At 41.1% G+C, this 20,993-nt stretch overlaps 1 protein-coding gene across 1 annotated transcript in view; it reads right to left on the bottom strand.

Annotated features, from left to right (window-relative positions):
• Nucleotides 1-8,802: 8,802 nt before the first annotated feature.
• SPECC1 (sperm antigen with calponin homology and coiled-coil domains 1) overlaps nucleotides 8,803-20,993 on the bottom strand; it is a gene marked incomplete at its 3' end in the record, with an annotated part of 68,955 nt that continues 56,764 nt past the window's right edge. Inside the window, exons 12-14 of the mRNA XM_080629916.1 lie at nucleotides 10,515-10,631; nucleotides 9,627-9,686; nucleotides 8,803-8,892 (exon numbers count right to left, since the gene is read on the bottom strand). Of these exons, the coding sequence (XP_080486042.1) occupies nucleotides 8,803-8,892; nucleotides 9,627-9,686; nucleotides 10,515-10,631 (267 nt within the window). The remainder of the gene's footprint in view (nucleotides 8,893-9,626; nucleotides 9,687-10,514; nucleotides 10,632-20,993) is intronic.

Raw genomic sequence — 20,993 nt, 5'->3', positions numbered from 1 at the left:
ACCGCACAATCCCCTGGCATATTATGTATTATTAATATTATTAGTTCCTTTGCAAGCTTCGGACTGAACTCTCCTTTCCCTGAATGGCTCTCCAGGGCCTTGGCCTGAAGAATTGCTCTCAAGGGCAGAGCTATGCATCTATTATCATTATTGCTGTGCTATTCAGACAGGTTCGGATGTCTGAACTGAATATTGTAACTGCATTACAAATAGGCAAGAGGCCACGCTCACTGCCTTCACTGTAACTGCCCTGGCTGTGCTTTTGATTTTGGCAAGGAAAATAACAGACATTTTATAACTGAAAGAGCCAAGCAGAGCCATGGTTGTAGCCTTGCTTCCCAGGAGCTCGATCCTGGTGGGAGAATGTTGGGGATGTGCTGCTGAATCACTAACCTGAGGAATTCGTTTGCTTCCTTGATTGGAGTGTGGGAGCAGTGAGAGAGAAAGGATGAGCTGCTGAAGACAAAAATTACAGCACATTAAGGTGAAAGAGGGGTTTTACCTACTGTCTACTCTTTCTTCTTTAAAGCCAAGAGGAGTGGTAACACGGGGCTTTGCACAGAGGGTGTGCAAATGTCTGGGTGCAGCAGGTTAGAAAAATCATTTTCTCCCATGTTAATTCTCTTAATCTTGTTACTTTCTCTTTAACCAGCTTAAACTCATGATGTGTGTGTGGGTAAGGATAAAGCCTCGGTCATTGCTATGTACTTAAGAAGGGACAGCAGTTCACATTCTAGATATAGTGAATAATGTTTACCCACATTGGCCTTTTACAGCTTTCATTTTCTTCCTGCTATGCTCAATAAAAACCAACTGATTGCCCCTGTAATCTGACTGCCATCTCTTCTGGGTGACATTTACTTCAGGGTCCTGCTTCCCAGAGTTACTGCCTATAGTTTTTCAGTATCAGATTCTGAAAAGCTATACCTATGAGACTTCATCCATCTGGTTCTGACCTTTACAGCCTATTGAGTCTCCATCTGGAAGACTTTTATTCTACTGGTATTGCTCATGTTTATTATGACTAGCACACCTGCCTCAATTCCCATGGAAGATCTCTGTTTTGAGAATGCAAGGCTCCTAATGCTCATTCTGGGCTTTAAACTTTAGACTACACTATCTGCCTTGTCTTCAGCTTCAAAGATAGATCAGGTCATGGCACCTCGCTTTCATTTGTCACTGCCAGGGACTCCAGCTGAATATGAACCTCAAAACGCTGAATCCATGCTTAGAGCTGGTCTGTATGTTCACAGACAGGTCCTGGTTCATGTTGGGGTCAGAGGCACTGTGGCGATACAAATAAAACCCTGTCCATCTCAAATGGAAGAACAAATAAAACCCTCTCCATCTGGAGAAGAACGTTCACCAGTCAGGAAGGGAATTAGTCTTTCCACCCCAATCTATGTTCTTTATGCACTAGGAGACACTTGGCAATCACAGTGTACTAAGCAGCAAAGCAGTTCTCAATCTAGACATCTCACCCCATCTATGACCAGCACAAATAATCCTGGGTAAATATCAGCCTCAACTCTCATTTTCAGCTTCTTGCCGAACCATGTGTGAACATATCCACATATATTACACCCGGACACCTCCACAGACAGCCCAGCTCTTCCCAAGGAATAGACCAAAGCATCTGGAGTGTGCTCTGAAAAGAGTCGAGGCAGCGCAGCTTGTAAGCAGCTGACAGCTTACTTCAGTAACAGAAACACCAAGTCTGGTGGGGAGAGACAGCAGGTCCTCAGAATCAGCTGTTCCTAAGCAGATTCTATTTTCTGTAAGACAACACAGGAATTCACAGAAATAATACAGTTGAAAATAGCCAACACAGCAAATTCTGACAAAGATAAGAACTGGCTTACGTCCTTTCCACGCGTTGATCCTGATTGCTGAGCTGTTACTTTTTGCTGTCTCCTCAGCATGGGCTCACCACAGCAGAGGCACTGGCACAGCTCAGGTAATCTGCTGAAGTCAGGCAGAGGAGCAATGGATCCATTTGAACACAAATATTCTTTCTGAGCAGTTGTATGGCTGATACTTTAAGGCACGGTTTGTGATAGCAGAGCTTTATGTTGTAGGAAGGATTACGGGGACAGGGTTTTAAAGAGCCAGACGTATCTTGTTTGATCATGTGTTTAAAAGCAAAGCAAACATGAACTAAAGCAGCTGCACTGACAGGTATCTTGCTACCCACTGGTATTTCCATGCTGTACAAAGAACAGATTAACTCTGACAGCATTGTCAGATTCAGATCTCTTTATAGACAGGGAATGGGACTGAGACTCATCATGTTCGATCTCTGCTCATTGGTTTGTAAGGCAGAAAGGATTTTTGCCTTTCCATGTCCCAGGACTCAAAGAATCTATCCCCATCAAAAAAAGGGGTGCTACCAGACATGAAGCAGAATGTCCTGAAAGCATCCTGAACAGCTTGATTGATGGAAAAGTAACCCTAACCACCAACCCTTATTGCAGTTACTGCAGCATGCTTACAGGAATTACCAGCTTTACACCTGAGCTAAGATCTGCCTGGGTCACAGGGGGATGGAAATGAGGCAGTTGGCGACACACAGCTTTGAATGCCAACCTGTCACCAGCTCACGTTACATGATAATTTCTACTTGTGTTACAAATGCAGGGGGAAGGCAGATAAATCACAGCTTCTCTGAGCAGGGCAAAACATCCACGAGTTCACTCCATCATGACTAAACAATATTACAAAAGCAATCTGGTCTGATTAATTAGCTCTATTATAACATTGTGTATTAACTCTAGTTTGTGGCTGGAGGCTGTATAAACTCCTAGCAAATACAGTTCTTGCTGCAGAGGTTTTATAGCCAAAAAAGACAAGGACAGACCAAAGGATAGAGAAAATAAATGCACAAAGAATTGGGAATTTAGACAGACAGACATAAACTGCCTTATTCCAAGGACATACAACTGATGAACTTGAGTGTTCGTAGTCCTGCTCTTTAAGCACGCTTTAAGCACAACAGGAGCCTGCGTTGCCGGTGATGGTGGGATTTCCAGACAGCAAGACAGGGCTGGTTCTGAGAATCCTTTGCAGAAGACAACTGAGGTGCAAATATTGAGTCCAGTCTAAGTGAGGCACAGCAAACCTTCAAAATCAAGTGCAGCGGCAGCTGAACGGAAGGAGGAAATCTAGTTTGCCGTTTCACGTGGTCACACTTCGTCCAGGAGATAAAGCTACCCAGATCAGACAAGCCATCAAAACAACATTGCTCTGCCTGTGACACTGCCACAAGAAAGGACGAGCCCAGCATTAACAATCCAGCACTGAAACATGATGCTTATGTGGGGAGAGGCAAAGTAGTTTGGATTATGCAAATGAAAACCTTAAAATTAAGGTTTATTTATAGGATTTATTTATTAAGGTATATTCATACTTACTCCAACCACAAATCCTTACTTGACTTTTTGGCCACGTCTTTCTTAAGCCTCTAGTCACTTAAGAGTTCCCAATGCAGACACATTGCTCTCTCCCATGCTCTTTCCTTACCTCTGCACTAGGATGATTTCCTACTGTCTCTTCAATATTCTTGTTTCAGAAACTGAGAGATCTCGTGCACTCCTTTATCCCCAAGACAATCTCAATCTCAAGACAATTTCAGAGAAAGGCATCCAAATGCATCTAAATTACTTTAAAACCATGGAACTTGATGTATTTATGAAAAGACAATTCTGACCAAATTTTCTTTGCTACCAGTGGAGGAGAATCAATGGACCACAGGTACCCCCTGGGAGTCCTGCTGCTAGTAGACTGCAGGAGAATCTGGTTTGTTTGTGTGCAGAGATTTGAAACATTACAACAAACATCAGAAACAGAAAAAGATTTATTAGAAATATTACACAGATTTTTGCATCGTACATTTTAATAATGTTAATCTTTAAATATGAGCATGCCCAAATCTGGCAATGCCTAGTATATACATTCTAATGTGCTCTTTGTATAAATTAGATTATGATGTAACATCTGTACCCAACAGAGAAAGCTAAAAGACTTGTTAGAGGTGATTATCCCAGATGACAAACTCAAGCCTGGACCCACAATCAATAAAAAACACTGTGTCCAGCACTGCCCAGTGGAACTTGGCACATGTGTGAGTCAGAAATGTAGAGACCATCAGCTGAGAAACACGGTAACTGCAGTTCAGTTATAAGCTTGATTCTGCACCGTATTGGTGAATGAGTCTAAATGGCACTGGAGTTGGTAAAACCAATACAGTCTAAGATAGTACAAGTTATTGCTGGGTTTAAAAATGCTTTAATGCTCAGTGCCCTGAGACTTTTTAGGCAAAAGCCCTCTTCTGACAGGAAAACGCATTATCTCATCCCATACAGACCCTGCCTTTCCTCAGATACATGAGGCACAGCTTTGCACACAGCTGCCCCACCAGATGCTTCCCGACGGAAGACCTGGTACCAAAAGCACAGAAAGATGAAGGAGGTACAAACCAACCAGTGAGCCAATCCTCACACTTTGTTGCCAAGGAAGAGAGAAAGTGAGTGATGCAAAAAGGCAGATTTGGAAGAGTTCCAGGTCAGGAATCAAACAGGGAAGACCAAATGATTCTGCCAGCATGCACTTACTTGGTTTGGACATAAAACTTTTGCTGGTTGCAGATACAAAACAAGAAAACCAGAGAAAAATGGTAAAAGCAACTTCAGAACACAAAAAGAAAACCTGCCAAAGCGCAAAGAGAATGTGTCTCACTGAGAGGAAACTGGAGAACGTGCTTAAGTCAAAAATCACTCTGCCTAGCACAGTGCCTTGCTGCAGCACAGGGAGGACCAGGAAATCTTTGTCCCCTTTGCATTTCCATGACTGTCACAGGCACAGGAAGGGGAACCTGGCAAAGGCAGCAAGCTCTGCGCTCTCTTCCCTCCTCGTCTTTCTAGATCCACCCCAGGCTGCACTCTTAGGAGAAATGTCACTCAAGATGACAGTAAGGGCTCTCAAGCTGATGTCCTTTGCTGCCCACAAAAGCCCGGGTACATGTCCCATGTATGTACCTCTCTTCACACACTGGACTTCCACTCCATCATTCAGTTCCCTTGTGTACTTTCAGAAACAGCTCATCAGCCTTTCTAGCAAACCTTCTCAGAGGGCTGACTCTGAGCTCGCTTCTCAACACCTCTGTACCTTCCCAAGCCACAAAACGACTTGTACCTTCTATGACCCACCAGAAGCTCTGAGAGCCAGACTGTATACTTGCCACACTTTACTCTCCTTTCCTCTCTAGCAGCTATGGTACAACAGTCACACGATGCAATATCCCTCCATGGAACTTCACTGAAATCCCCATCCTAACCATTCTTCTCACGTGCTCGTCCAAAATCAGCTATTTGGTTTCTTGTAGTCTGACAGACTACCCAAGTACACACATACAAGCATGTGCAGGTATGTTGAAGAGTGACTGTACATTTAGGGAGCATACGGTGACACAGTGAAAAGATTTCATCTGCCTGCATCAAGGAAAGATACGTTACCCCTAAGAGGCAGAGTCCGAAAGGATTTAGACAAATTGTTACTGATACAACACATTGCACCATCCATTTTAGGACATTTTCAGAGCATTCTCAGAACTCCTATGATGACTATCCTTATATCCTCTAGCTTAACTTACTCAACAAACTCTCTAATTGTAAAAGCAGCTAGAACTTTAATTTTACAGTTCAAACTTGAGATGTCTTACAGGGCCTATAGATTTCCTGGTCTGCAGCATCTTGGGTGGAACAAATTTTAATTCATATTCAAATTTTAGGGCAGCATGAAGCAAAACAATGATTTCTGAAAATCCACACCTAGACATGTAACTATGCAAGGTTCAAAAGGAAGAAGAAAACCACACAATATTGTAACAGTTAAATGAACAAATAAACAACATGCTCAATCTCAAAGAATAATCTTGAAGACCATCTCTCAGCCTCAAAGTATCACCATTTCAAAATGAGGAGTTTTGCAGATTTGAGGACTGAAAAGTAACACTCAGCAAACAGTGAAACTGATTATCATTGCCTACTGACAGATGGCTCCTTGCTCTAACTCCTAGATAAGTAAATAACAGAAATGTTAAGAATATACCATTAGAATTGGGTAGAATTAGTGTTTGGTCTGTGCTGCCGGGGACACATGAGAATAAGCTGCAAAGAGATGACAGGAACATTACTTTGCAAAAATCATTTGGGGAAAAACCCAGAAAGTTGCTCAATCAAAAATGGTTAGAGTCTTGGAGAATCAGATTAGAATAAATGTCAGAACAGTGCTGGAAGCAAGTGATGCTGACACATTAGATAGCACATGTATTGAACGTACATCTGATTGTCACACGGAGCACACGCTTCCTGTGAGCAGAGGGTTAAGATTATCTTTCCTTTTTGGAGCCAGTGGAACCCTCTGACTTTGAAATGCTTACCAGACACTGGGAATTCGAACAGTTTTTCTCATCCCTGCAAGTGCCCGATCCAAAGCCCACTGAGGAATATGGAATTTTCTGTGTTGACTTCACTGTGCTTTGAACCACATCTTGTTGGACAGAATTGGGATCTCTGCCAATGGATACCTCAAGGGACAAGAGCTGCTGCAGCCACAAGGCAATGGAGCTCTGCAGTGTAACTGCCTTCCGAAATGAACTCTGCTTAGCAGCTATTTTTCTCTTCCATCTTATCACATAACAGGAGACTTGTATCTGAGAACACTTAGAGCAACTCATCCTATGTTCTCTAGGGATGGCAGAGTGTACGCTTAAAAATACTGGAGAGCTAATTCAATCTAGAAAGCATTCTCTTGCAAAGAAATAATTCTGGCCAGCATTTACAACTGCTTTCTCACAGTATAGGATGACACAAAGAGTGCAAGGGCACCGTAAGTGCTTGCCACTGTCCTTTTTTATCACACAGACTCTCAAAAGATTGGAATCAGACTTTCCTGGGGGTAATGAATTAGAATAAATGTCAGACTAGAACTAAGAGCAAGTGATGCTTTTCTCCTTACATTCCTCCAGCTTGATTTCTGTTCAATACTATCACTTATCCCTTAATCCTGTATTTTGCTGTGAGAAAACCAGTCTAAAATAGGTTGTTTACTAATTAAATAGTACTAAGAAAAACAAACAACAGAGCACTGTGGGGAAGCCAGAGGCTGAGATCAGCTGCCTGTAAAGAAAGCCCCAGAAAACCTGAAACCAAGTTTCTCCTGTGAAATCATTTGTTTCTATTTCATGAGCCTTTTTTCAGGAGTTAACAGCAGTGAGCATGCACTATTATTTCTTTTGTAAGAGAGAAATTATCCCTAGCTCCCTATAATTAACATTCACAAAGCATCAAGTCTGGTCACAGGGTTAAACATACTAACTAAACAACTTTCTTCTACCAGCATTATCTACAGCAGCTAAGACAGGCTCCTATGAGGTCCTGTACAAAGCCCACTCTCCAAGACCTGCTCTGAGAACAAATCAAGCAGCCTCTTTGATCCTGCTACCCTTGGAGACCAACAGAAAATTTAACTTCATGAGATGAAATAAGAGAAATGGTATAACGGAAATTAAACAGTATCTTTCAGACATTTTCCTAACAGTGTCGTTGAGCTGGAAAGCTATTCTCTGGCGCCTTAAAGATTTCCATGACACATAGGGGGGTTCCTGTTACAACCTTTGTAACTTGTGAAGTTGCAACTTCCATCAGTACTAATATATTGCTGTGTTCCTTTACAGGGTAGCGTCACTTCCAAGCATTTAACAGTGCCCTGTGGACCATATTTTATTGGACAGAGCACAGGAAGCCTCAGGAGTCATGCCTCTACACAGCAATTACACATCTGTGCTGATTATACAGGATCAACACAGAAGAAAGAAGTTATTCCACTCAATCCACACAAACATATACTACTGAGATGTTACTGTATTGCTTAGTCATCACCTGATTACTGGCACCTTGCAGACTAAAGCTAGCAAATTGCATTTGCAATATTCCTAGGATAACTGTGCCTGCACAGTCAGCTGGGAAAACAAGCTCTGGCTTCCCATAGCAATCAAGTAACGAAGTTGAGCAGTAAACCTATTTTTCCCTCAGAAATTACTTCTGTTTGATCTGAAATGAAGTCCCAGCACCTAATAGGATTCTTTTAGAGTTCTTTAACTGGTAATGGATCAGAACATGGTTTTTGAGTTACAAATAACCCTGTTATTAGCCTGCTGGTTAAGCTATGACAAGCAAACTAGTATACTTATTGAATCAGGTGTGTGAGAATAACTGAGGTTAAGGTTCTACACACTTATGTGCATCTGTCATGGTGTTTTATAAAATACATGGAGGCAAGAAAACAACATATATTTGGGATGAGTTAAGCATGTTTTGGCAAGAAGAGCATTTTTGTGAGCTTTTGTATTAACATGAATCTCCCAGCCTCCCTTGAGTACCAGCATAGTCCACATTGATTTAGATCTTCATTTTGTAGCAGGTCTCCTGTTGGTGGAGTCTAGTTTGAGGCAAACATTGTTTAGCACAAGGGATCCTCTTCAGAAAATCCCACATGTGTTTGAAAACACTTTGCAACTTCCACATGGGAATAAAATTACAGATTAATTTGGTTTGCGTAGATAAGACAATGGATATTTATTTGGTTGTAGTCCCAGATGTCATCAGAATTATGGAAGAGCTTTCTTTCAAACTAAGAGCTTAGGTTGGTTGTGGAAGAGGAGCAAGTGGATTTTTAAAGTGATCGAGTGCATCTGTAGCATTCTTTGTTCTCTTCCCCATTTCTGTCCACCTCTTGCTCTGTGTCTCAGGTCTCAAAGTACTTGTAAATCTGGGCAACGTACTGCATCACACTCTGCCAGTCTGGGCGGTCTGTGTACATCATCTCACTGAGTTCCTGCACAGGACAGACACATCGTCAAAACTTAGTCAAGCACCATTACTGGGAACATCACAAGGTCCTTTGAGTAGCTGTGACTGTTGTTGACTACTATGACTACCATTCCAGAGCTGCTTGAAGCCACATACAGTATAAAAGCCCACGGGAATGACTACTGGCCTAGTGCATTTCTGAAGCTCATTAAAAAAGTATTTAAACAGCCACATACATTTTACATTCTGAAAAGATTTTTTCCATCTGCAATCAAAGATCAATTCTTTATTTAAATCGCCGCTTGTTTAAATGTCTTTGGTTCTGTATTTACCTTATGGACCCCAAAATATTTTTTCATACATATTAAACTGATCTCTTCCTTTTCATCATATTGTTGATTTTGGAAGAGGCTTTTTAAACAGCTTAACACACTAATTATCCTTCTGTTCCTTAAAACACTAAACCAAAATAAAATTGTCTAACAGGCAAGTCTGCTCATGAAAATAGGAATCTTCTGGAACTGGCTTCCAAGAGGAAGACATAATCAATACTCTTATTTCAATACTAGATGATCCCCAGAAGTTCCTTTAAATTGTATTAATTCTATGACTCTTCTTTCTGTGGACTTTCAGAGATGGTGCCGCTGCCTTCCCTATCACCATGAACATTTTCAGTGCAGGCTGGCTGGCCACATGGCAACAAAGGCTCTGTAACAGTGTATGGAGTATATCTTCCCTTGCTAAAAGAAGGTTACTCACCAGGCTGGGTTTGATGCCTACACTTTCAGCAGCTTGAAATGCTAACAGCAGGTTTCTCTTCTGTAAAACAAAAGTTCAAAGGGTTACCATCAAAGTATGATTCCTGAACTCTACCTTTATGTGGTTAATCAGTAAGTTTAAATGAGCAGGTATATTTGAAAATCACTAGATTCAGTACTTTCACATAGATACTTTTTTGTATTAGTCAGGTATACTCACAAAAAAGTTCTTTGTCTTTGAATAGCTCATCCACTTTTCCCCAAGCTACAGCCCTCTGTTTTTGACAAATAGGTTCTTGTGAAACTGATTACAACTGGGCAAAAAAAGCCACTAGGGTCTGTCTTTATTATGAGTGAAAGGTTTCTGAAGAGGTGTTAATTAATGTAAGACATTCCTGTATATAGTATAATTCTTATTGTAATACTAGTTGTCTGAAGTAAATCCAGGTTATTCCTCTTTTTGAGGGTCTTAACATACATGGAATGTGCTGACATGGTCAGACTTTTAGATACATTGCTGTTCAAGTAGCTCAATGAATGATCTGCCTGCTTACTGATTCAGTGCTTTTAAAGCATGCTGTTAACTCAGGAGTCCAGAAATGCTTTAGCCTTTCCAAAGAGATTCTGTCTTCAGGTTTATCTGCAGCATTCTTTTACTAGTAGTCCCTGCATTTCTCTTTGGGAGCTCACTGTTGGTTTCCTTTCCCTTTTCCTCCAGTCAGTTTGCTCTGTAGGTTCTCAAATGACACTTGGCTCCTACTGTTGCTCCCATCTATTTATTTTGCATCAAGATCTTGCAGCACTGTGTCTCCACTACATATCCAGCAAAATGGATAATATTTCCCATGAATTCTACAAATAGTGTAGGAGCAGGTACAATAAAACTTACTTTATCCTGGCTGTTGAGCTCCTGGTAAGGAATATGTGCAGGCAAGTACGTGTGCAGGAGAGCGCAGAAGGCCAGCCCATCACTCCAACTGCTGCTGAAGTTGGTAATATCGATGTTCTGTAAGAGAAAACATAAACCGTTCTGAGCAGTGCTATGCAACAACAACAACAACAAATTCTCCCAACAATACTTTTATGCACTCATTAACCAAAACCTTGGAGTATTGAAGGAACATAGGTTTACATTTTCCATTCTCCCCTTCTTTTTTACATCAGGTAGAAAGATACCATATAGGATGGCAAGTTTCAAAATCTTGGATAAGGGATTACTAAGGAGTTAAATGTTTTTCACAGTAGATGGATTTGTAGAACAATGAGGCAGTGAATCAGCGTATTTTGACCACCATTGTCTTTCTGATACTACACATCAACACACTTTAATGAGAACATGTAATTAACAATTATGACTTGATTTATCCCCTTATCAAAAGTTATATCAAACTGATGAAATACTAACATAGTCCTCAAGCCCTAAATAAAGAACGTGCTTCTGTGTACATGAGAGGGAGGCTTAAATGTGGCAACAGCAATGGCTGAATGGACAGCTTTCTGAGAGCTGGGCATTGGAAGAGATGCATTCCAAGAGATGTGCCCAGCTGACAGTCATTTGTGTCAATGCATGTCTGCATTCTCATATTCTTTATCAATGCAGCATCTTTCATCTGCATATCACAGAGCACTTAACAAAATGCAGGTAAAGAATGGGAAGTTTGAGAGACAGAATTTAATAATCTATCCTAATTCACAAAATGAGCCATAAGTACTTAGCAGGGAAGAGGACTTTCCTGATGCTCACTCTCCTATTACCACAGTCACTGACAAATAAATGTGGTTGTGTCACTGGTAACAAGTACAATACAAGATCCTTATGGAACAGAAATAGACAAAAACCTTGTATCTTGTCTTCACACATTTCCATCAAGGCTGAGTTTGCTCGAGGAAGCAATGTTTCAGGGAGCATGGATATATTAATAAACACTCAATTGAAACCCCAGAGCTGAGCTAGAAAAATCTCCAACTTGTCTGTAGCAACATTCCCAGCTCCAACAGGAAGACAGTGAAAAAGAAACACTTTGAAAGAAATAGTCTAATATGGTTATGAGTTTAAATGCTGAAAACACACCTTCCTTCCCCTTGTTGCTAGATAGTGGGATTCTTCTTTGTCACATAACTTATTATAAGGATGCACTCAGGTGCACAGAAGAAACCCAGTTTCCCTACTCATGACAATGTAAGTCGAGAACTTGCCATGTTGAACAGGTGGATTAGAGCGATTACAGAAACTGGTACTTTAAACTCAGCCCATCTTCTTTCAGAAGAACTCTTTTCAAATACAAACATCACTAGAGGTTCTTCAGGGATTCTGTTGTGAGGCACAGTTGTAGTTAAACATACATTTGTGGCCCAGTTCTGATCCTGTGAACAAGGTGACCTTTCTGCTGCTCTTGTTTGCACTGACTGGCCATACCAGCACACTAAGGAATTCTCATGGCTAAGTTTTGCTTCTGTTGTAGCAGCTGTAACTCCAAATGCCAGCTAAAAAGAAATCAGTGAACTAAGTGATATTCCTTTGAAAAGTAAGAGCTGCTGGAGCACTGAAGGCTCCAGGACTTGATGGTACTGCACCACCTCATGCTATGGCAGGTTTGGAGCTACCCTTCCTGCATGCTCAACTTCAACTCAGACTCTTTGCCACTTTCTTTTCTTTATTTAGCTACTTTGCAGTTTCTTTCAAGATTTCCCAAAAGACAAAGCTTTTACTGCATCTCTCACGTAACAGCTAATGCAGACTCACTCAAACCCAGACAGGAAGTATTTCAGCATACACTTGTCACAGTGCTTCACTGATCAGTTGTCCAACCTGGACTTTTCCCAGTCAGACAGGATTTTAGATTAGTAATAAATGTCCATAACCAAACATGAGTCAAACTGAAGCAGTACAGAATATTTCAGGTTAAAATACTTTGGCTGTAATAAATCTACAAGTGTAATGGGCTCAGAAAGCAGGCCATCAGCAGCAGACATTACCACACTGCACCAGCCACCACAATGTGTTTTGTTCTATTAACATCTGTCAGTGAAGATAAAAGAAAAGCAACACAGTGGCTGAATACCATCACAAGAAGAAACCACTTTTCTCTGAAAGCTGTCTTGGCTTTGCCTCATCCATAAAGTCGCATCATGGAAGTCCAACTTTGTGTTACGGAATTGGATAAAGCTGGATTATTCTTTCTTGATGTTTCAGGTAAACACGTTACTATTTATCAATCTGCAGTTAGTGGGAAAGGACCAACTGCCAAATTACAGAAGTGTTTTTACTGAGGCCAATTTATTTTAATCAGCAAATAGCTGACCATCAAATGCCAATATTCTCATTTTATATTGTATGATAGAAATGGAAAGTGGAGGTTGTGTGTGTCCCCCGCCAAAGGCCACGGAAACAGGAATAAACAAAGCCTTAGTTAAGCAACAGGACTAGACAAAAAGGCAAGTCATGTTTGTGTGGGAATATAACATCCAACTCTCATTTTCATGATGTTATTATTATAGAGCCATGCAAAATACAAACCTGTTCTTTCCTACAATATTTCACCAGCCCATCGTAAGTTTGATAATTTTACTCATCTTTGCAGTTCTAATTACACCTAAAACTCTCCTCTTCCTCCTATCCAACAATACCCAGAGATAAGAAGTGCTAAGGCCTATGATAAAATCAGAACTAGGTCCGAAAATCCACACATCTCCAACAGCATTGTCCAGCCAACAGAGAACATTAACTCAAATCTGAATTTTTATCCCAAATGCAAACCCAAAATGAATGTTGCAAGGTTCAGCTCAACTGTTTAGTTAATAGTACAACAAACACTTAGACATACTCAAAACCACTCAGTTGCCATTTTCACATCCACAAGTATCAGTGAATTGTGGCTTTTTCCTCTAAACAAATGCATTTCCATTTCATACATAGTATGAACCCGTCTCCGGCGTTTCATCTTGGATTCTGTGTTAACTACTTTTCAGTTTGGGATATAAGGACATGGTAAATTAAAAGCAATCTTCCGTGGTTTGCTGCAGTGCAACTTCACTTGTAATACCTCCCCACTACACCACACCAAGAGGAATTAAAGCAAAATAGAGGCACTCTGATTTCTCAGATCTCTGGCTCTGTTGAAGCCAGGGTTAAAAAAAAAAAAGGAAAACAAGGAAAACAATTTAGGGAATGAACACCTTGGAAACTATTCACTTGTCTTGATTATTTTGGCAGTGGAACCTGTCTCAGTTTTTCTGCCACACCTCTCTTCCTCAACACAGTCCATAAACATGTGGGAGCTATTTGTGTACATGCTGGTTGTTAATGTACAATTCCAAGCTGCGGGATGGAGAGTCTGGTGATTTCTCTGCTTCCCAGTGTGCTTACAGCAGAACCACATGCTGAGCTCTGAAAAACTGCATATGATTTCACATGGGGAGACTTAGAAGTTAACCTATATAGGATGGCACCCTTCAGGAGGAAGATGCACCATCAGTGTGTATGCAGAATGAAAGTAGAGAGAAATATGAAAATGGAATAGGGACTGCAGATCAAACTGAGCTGTTGTGCTCGTTAGGCAAGGAGAAAAACTTGCCATCTTATGGTCACAGCGTGCCTCATGGTCACTAGTGCCCCAAGGTCTATCTTTAGCACAGCATCAGTGGATCCACAACGCTAAAGGCATCTGAACCAGAGATTAACCCCTGGCCCACAGGTTAAGGGGTGCCAAGTAGCTCAGGCCTGCAGCGCCCTGGGTTACTAACTTCCTTAGGAGCTGACATATTGTATCCATGTCACACTGCACTTGACCTGGATCTCTTCCATGGTGCTGCTAAGAAATTAATTGTGAAGGTGGGGTGATGTAGTTGAAAAATCTTGACAGAAAGTGAGTCAGGCCAGAAGAGGGATGTTTTTGTGACATGAGCACATAACCATCCTTATACACCCTGTGTGGAGTGGCAAAAAGGATCATGGAAAGACGTGAGGGTACAAAGTTTGCCAGGATAATGGTGCTGTGTAGAGAACAGGTGTCAAGGCTAAACTATTTCCAGTGTAGTTCCCAGGCTTCTTGCGAGTGAAAACAGTTCATTCACTTAAAATGAAAGCTCATGAGTGAACTACTGTACATGCACTGGGAATATTAAGAGACTGGGATCTGGAAGCACACCAGGGAGCGTGGTTATCTGAAAGTACTTAAGTACCCAGTGAGGCTCGTTTCTATGAATACTGAAGTAGCTGACATTAAGCAAAGGAAAAAAGAAACCAGGATTGGTATTTAGAGAGCAAATGTATTATCTATAATATTAGTGGCATGCCAAGCCTAAAAGACACTATAGACACCTGCAAGCCATTAACCTCAGCCCACCCCAGGAACAGGACCTTTGCTCATAGATAACAGCTTGCTATGAGAGCCACAGTAAAGACACACAGGGAAATGTGTGTGATCTGTTCTCACTCAAAACAATTTCTTGTTTTTCTGAGGAAAAAAGCACCACCCCATTAGATTTCTCTAGATCTTTGACTCCAAGTCTTCAGTAAAAAGCAACAATGACATCATATGCTCTTCATTACAGCCTGAGGATGTTAAAATACTGACACAAGATATTCCCACTACGCTGATGTTACTGAGCCCACAGCAATGGCTTTGAGTCATAATTTTGTCTATAAGACAGAATTACAAATTATAGACATGAATCAGCTTGAAGGTAGCCTGGAACTCTGTGGAAGAAAGCCTGCAGTATATGACCTTAGCATTATTCTTACCATCCTTCCTCCTCAGAACAGAACATACTCCCCTGCCTCTCAGAAGTCATTGGTATAGCACACCAGGAACATGCCAGAGTGGCTTATTACTGAGGTTCAGCCCATACAGAATATAAACTTAAGTACTGAAGACAGAACTAGTTAAAATAAGCATATTGGATAAACCAAAGGAAATGGCTTTGTTTTTACTGGCAGCTCCCCCTTAACTGGCTCAGCTTTCTCCAATCCGTCCTGCTTATCACTAACCAGAGACCCACATCTCCGCAGAGCAAACGTCTCACAGCTCAGTAATTTTACATGGTTATATTTAGACACAGATATCTGATCAGGAACCTCCTTTTCATAAGCCACATCTCTGCAAATCTAAACTCTGACCTTACTAATGTAAAATCTGATCAAGGTACCTTGAAATGCAATTTCCACCTACCCAGTGTTATCAACAGCTGCATGAAACTGCAAATCTAATCTGATTCATTACACCTTAATTGTTTGGGAACATGTTAGCAGCCTTCAGCCAAAGAGATTCTATCAAAGGAAGCATATAGGCTCTGAGCTCTCGATGGGCAAGTTCTAAACACTTCCTAAGAAGTAATACAAGTGAAGAAGGGCTCCCTCTTAGCAAGAACCTCCTGAGCAAACAAAATGCTCCAGCAAAGCCACAAAACATCTGGGCAATCTATTGGAAATAGAGGTGATTAGAAGTGTGGTCAGGTCCAGTTAACACGGATGAGAGGCATGAATGCCTACAATTAAAGACTGCCTGGATTCTTCTGTAATTACAGGGTGCACCCAGATGACTTGGACAACTGCACACAGCTATTTTCAATGGGTAGCTGCAAGCCTAAAGTGATTTGCATATCACATTTAATCAATCTACTACCAGGAACCTTTCTGAATTCACTTACAAATCTTTTTCTTTTAAATGGAATACAGAAAGTAATGCCTCTTGGTTTAAAACAAAAAAAATCCAGAATAACTTGTGGAACAGCAATACTGTGTATTGTATAGAGATTAAGTGGCTAGCCAAGATTGGGAAGGAAGCCAAATGACCTTCTATCCTCCAGGCTGTATTAATATCCCAAGTTCAAATGGTTCAGGCAGCTGCAGTCTCCATAAGAATTGTTTCAACCTTTCTTTAAAACTCTGAGTTTTTAATCCCCATCATCCATATTTCTAATTCTACCAGCCATGTCAGTAAGTCATGCATCTTACTGCTGATTACATATGTATGACTCAACATAGCTCAGATACAAAATACTCTGAGTAAAGGCTGTTGAATTATGTAATGACAGAACAGTGAAACAATAAGTAATTGGTGCCAGCTCTTTAAAGGTTATCCTATTTCCTATATTCCTTCTCATAAAGAAGCTCCATTTCCCATCACACTCTGTGGTTCTGTTTGCTTCCTGCTCCAACTGCTGCCACAGGTGTTGCCTTGGGTTTACCACTGATCATCTGCTCAGCTCTTTCTTCATGAGGTATTGAGGGGGTTCATGACCTCCACAAAGTAGGTTCTGGTATTTTGATTACAAAAGAGATGTGCTGCTGCAACACTTAAAGGTTTCATAAGAATAAAAAAAAGAGAAGTAGCATCAAATGAGAGATATTTAAGGTCATATGTGATAAAATAATTGTGACCTCCTATTTCCTCTGCTTACAAGGTAAAAACCAGTTACTATTGATACTGAAATCATTGCTGTAACTATACGTATCAGTAATCTCCCTAATGAGCCAAATAGCATCCAGTCATGCCCATCAGATCCATTGCTCCCAGCACTGTGTGGACTGGCAAACATTTCACTGCACTTTGCTCACATTTTTGGTGTTTCATTGGCATTTTTATATATAAAGATTTCACTTTTTAAAATTAAAATAAATTCTGGTGAACAAGGGCTAAGAGTAGTTGCTGGCACAATGAACATAACACACAGTGAATGTATTTGGCGCTTTCCTAGCAAATAGTTATGAGTTGGTTTGAATGCAGACTACCCCATGACCACAGTCTCATTACTAAAAGTCACCTACCTGAAAGTCTCACAAGGCGTGGCACATATGAGGTAATGGTGACAAAAGATATATATTGAATGTGACTGGTACTTGTGTAATTTACACTACTGTCACAGTGAGTGGGCAAACAAGTGTTAGCTATATCTAGAGAGGCAGAGCATCAAACAGCAACACCATGAAAAACAAGTTCTCCTCATTATAATAATCACATTAGGTATCGATGAGTTATTTTTGCTATGCATAGCTTTTCTGCTCTTCAGGATAAATTATACCTGTTATGCTCACCTGCTGAAAGACAACTCCCTGCTTGCTACACAACTAACACTTCCATCAATTTTCTCACCAGCTCATAAATGACACCACTGCTGAATGCCATAGAAAAGAAACAGATTGGGCTGTGTTCCTTCATTCCCAAGGCTGCAAGAGTGAAGATGCAGCAGCATAGCTCCAAGGATTACACACATACTCTGGGGAAGGAGAGAGGAAGCAAGGGGGAGGAAGTAGCTCCCTTCTGTGTCCAAGACAGCAGCACTGCTACTTCCTGGCTGGAGCCCTGGTGCAAAATTGCTAATGACCACACTGACTGCTCCCACAGCTATTTCTAATTATCTGTATTGAGAGTTCAGAGATAGCTATGTCCTCGAATTCCTGGGCAGAGGGGCAGGCTGCAGCCTGCAACAGGCTCACAGGAAAGGATGGGAACAAGGTGGGGAGAGGTCTCAACAGCAAAAGATATTCATGGAACTGGCAAGCAGGGCTCAGCTCTCTCCCAGTTAAACTCACAGCTTGGAGCTGTTCCAGCTGGTGACCAATCAATCCAGTGTTTTCACTGATTGTCACTGCATCCAGGCAACACAAGGAAAGTGTCTTGGACTTTGGGATGGATAGAATGTAAATGCTATTTTTAAAATTACCCAGCAGGATAGAAAGCTACGCATGAGAGCACTGCATGGGCGTTTATTTTATCCCTCCAATCCAGAGACTTGGATTTGTTTACAGGATAAAGCCCTTTATGTGAAAAAAGGTAGAGCTTGGCTTAAGTTATTTGGCTGCAGTGGAGAAGCACGTTTATGCATTGGCATCACTGTGAAGGGGGCTTGCACACTGGTCATCAACATGATTATTCCCAATATGCCATAATTTATTTTGCAGCCCCAACCCTGGATGCAGCTGGGACATAATGAGAAACTGTATGTACACATTCAGCTATAATAGGTTTTATTTAGAAAAAGAAAACATTTATTCTGGCCAAAATTGGACCCATATTTTCATTAATTAAAAACTTTCAAGTTTGTGCTTTTCATCAAATGATCTTTCCAAATATTACTGAAACTCATCATCATCCAATGACAGGATATGATGATCTATGCTTTAACAGCTGGGGAAATCAAGGCAATGGTAATATGCAAGACTGATAAGGTCACAAAGATGGTCCAAAGCAGACTTGGAAGCAAAATTCCTGACCAACTTACTGTCAATTTTTATTTAAACACAGGATAATCCCTTCCTATCTCAATAGCTATTACCCAAGACTCCCTATAGCTTTTGCATACATAGGAAAAAGTTTCTCTGAAGTCAACAACCTCCTCTTTGGCAAAAATCAGAGAAGCACAAAGAAAGCCAGAAATTTCACCCATTTCTCAGAAACTCACAGAATGTCTTAACTTCCTGGGAAAAAACCCATTGCACATATAACCAAATGTCAAAATGCTACAAGTACTGTGGATGCAGAGCTCTTAGGAAGCATGTGGACCCTCCTGCAACGAAGGGATATGCTTAGCATGTGGTGCTTTAGGGAAAGTTTCATTGTCCACCAGAGAACTTTGTTGCATTAATGGTATCAGTAAATATTAAGACAGACAGCTTTTTCCTGCTTGCTCAGCAGGCTCTGGCCATCAGCCTCTAATCTGAAGCACACAAGTTGGTGTGGCAGAAGGGAAATCTTACCAGGGCTCCCCAGAACAGAATCTGCTCTGAACGCTGCTTAGACTGAATGTATGGCTGCCATTTAAATCTGGAGGGGGTTGTTCAGTGTTTTTCTTCACCTGCATCACAAACTGGGAGTTACTTGTTTTGCTGTTGATCACAGTTCTTTGGGAATCCAGCCTCTTCACACTGCACATGAACTGTGACTAACAGTAGATGGGATTTACCTCCTATCCTTGCTGCTTGGAAGACTTCAGTTGGAAAGGTGGCCAGAAAACGTCCTCAGTGTTACTGCTGAATTACGGAGTGCCGCTGCTTACCTAGTTCTCCCAACTAGCTAAATATTTAGATAGAAACCTGGTTAATGTTGATAGACAGACAGAGATTACAATTTTGAAACACTGAGTTTTACACTACTTGTTGACACAAACACGAAAAGTAATGTAGAAAAGGATAAGAGAATCACTCTCATACCCAAGTGCACATCTTGTGATTAAGAAACAACTGTTTTGGGTTTTTTCCCCTGTATTTCTTTAGGACAGTGCACAGCTGTGCTGGGATTCTCAAGGCTTTAAAACTAAGCTCCAGTATATTAGTGTCAAAGGAAGTGTTTGACCGACTGTTTTACAAGCCAAGACCCAGGTGCAGAGGTTGGGAGGACTGATCCTGGGTTTTGTCCCATTCAGCTCTTTGTTTTTTTAATGGAACTCCCAACCTCAGCACTAACCCTGAGGACTGTGGTACCATTTGCAATGTCCCTGTTCACTCTCTGTGGCCCAAGACGGTGCATGACTGAAGTGTACGTGAGGCAAAGTGCTTGGTCAAGACTTAAAGATTGAGACAGAAGTTGCTTAAGAAGAAAGATAACGTCAACTACCCACACTAATGACGTGCAAAGAAATAACTGACTTCTTCTTTCTAAATATAACCCTTAGTTTCCAGAATAAGGAAGAAAACAAATGTGTACATGTTAACGTACAACTGGCCACGAAGGCGCTTTTGATCTCCTATAAAGCAGGTCCCCACTGTTTGCAGCCCCAGGAATACGCCTGTTTAATGCATCAGCAGTCAAAAAATAGTCATCCTGGCTGGCTGTCCCAAGCAGCAGAGCCCACCTCCCTAATGAGAATGCAATGGTCCCATGATCACTTGACTAAAGGGAGTATGTTGTGTCCTCATCAGCCTGTCTGCATTTGTACATCTTGAGCCACACTTAATCTATGCTGGATCTCATCCAGCCAGCAAATGAAGCAAAAAATATGAGAAAAAGCAGGGGATAATATCACGGAATAGGGCTTGAGAACAAAGAGGATATGGAGGAAATACTGTCTAGCACAGAAAGAAAAGGAATGCAAATTCCTGTGAGAAAAATAAAGCCACAAATTCATAAACAAAAAGCTAGTATTAGTCTGAGTTTAAACTGAAAACAAAAGGGTAAAAAGCATTATATTACATCCACTGCCAAACCACTAGTCAACCAGTCTCTTGCTATAATTACTTGACAAACAGCAAACACTGCAACAGCTTTTTTCCCCCCTCAGCTTTTGCATCTTTACTACCTGAAGAACGTAGCACTAAGCAGAGGCACCAACTTTTACATAGTCCGATAGATTAGCTTTACTCTTCTTGTAGTAAAAGCATTCAGAATTATATTTAAGGACTTCTGGTTATGTTTGGAAGTAATTTGTTTCC

Source organism: Psittacula echo, assembly GCF_963264785.1.
Source record: "Psittacula echo genome assembly, chromosome: 15".
In the NCBI taxonomy this organism is placed as follows: Eukaryota; Metazoa; Chordata; class Aves; order Psittaciformes; family Psittacidae; genus Psittacula; species Psittacula echo.
Note: the sequence above shows the minus strand (reverse complement) of the source record. Positions and strands in the feature narration are given on the sequence as shown.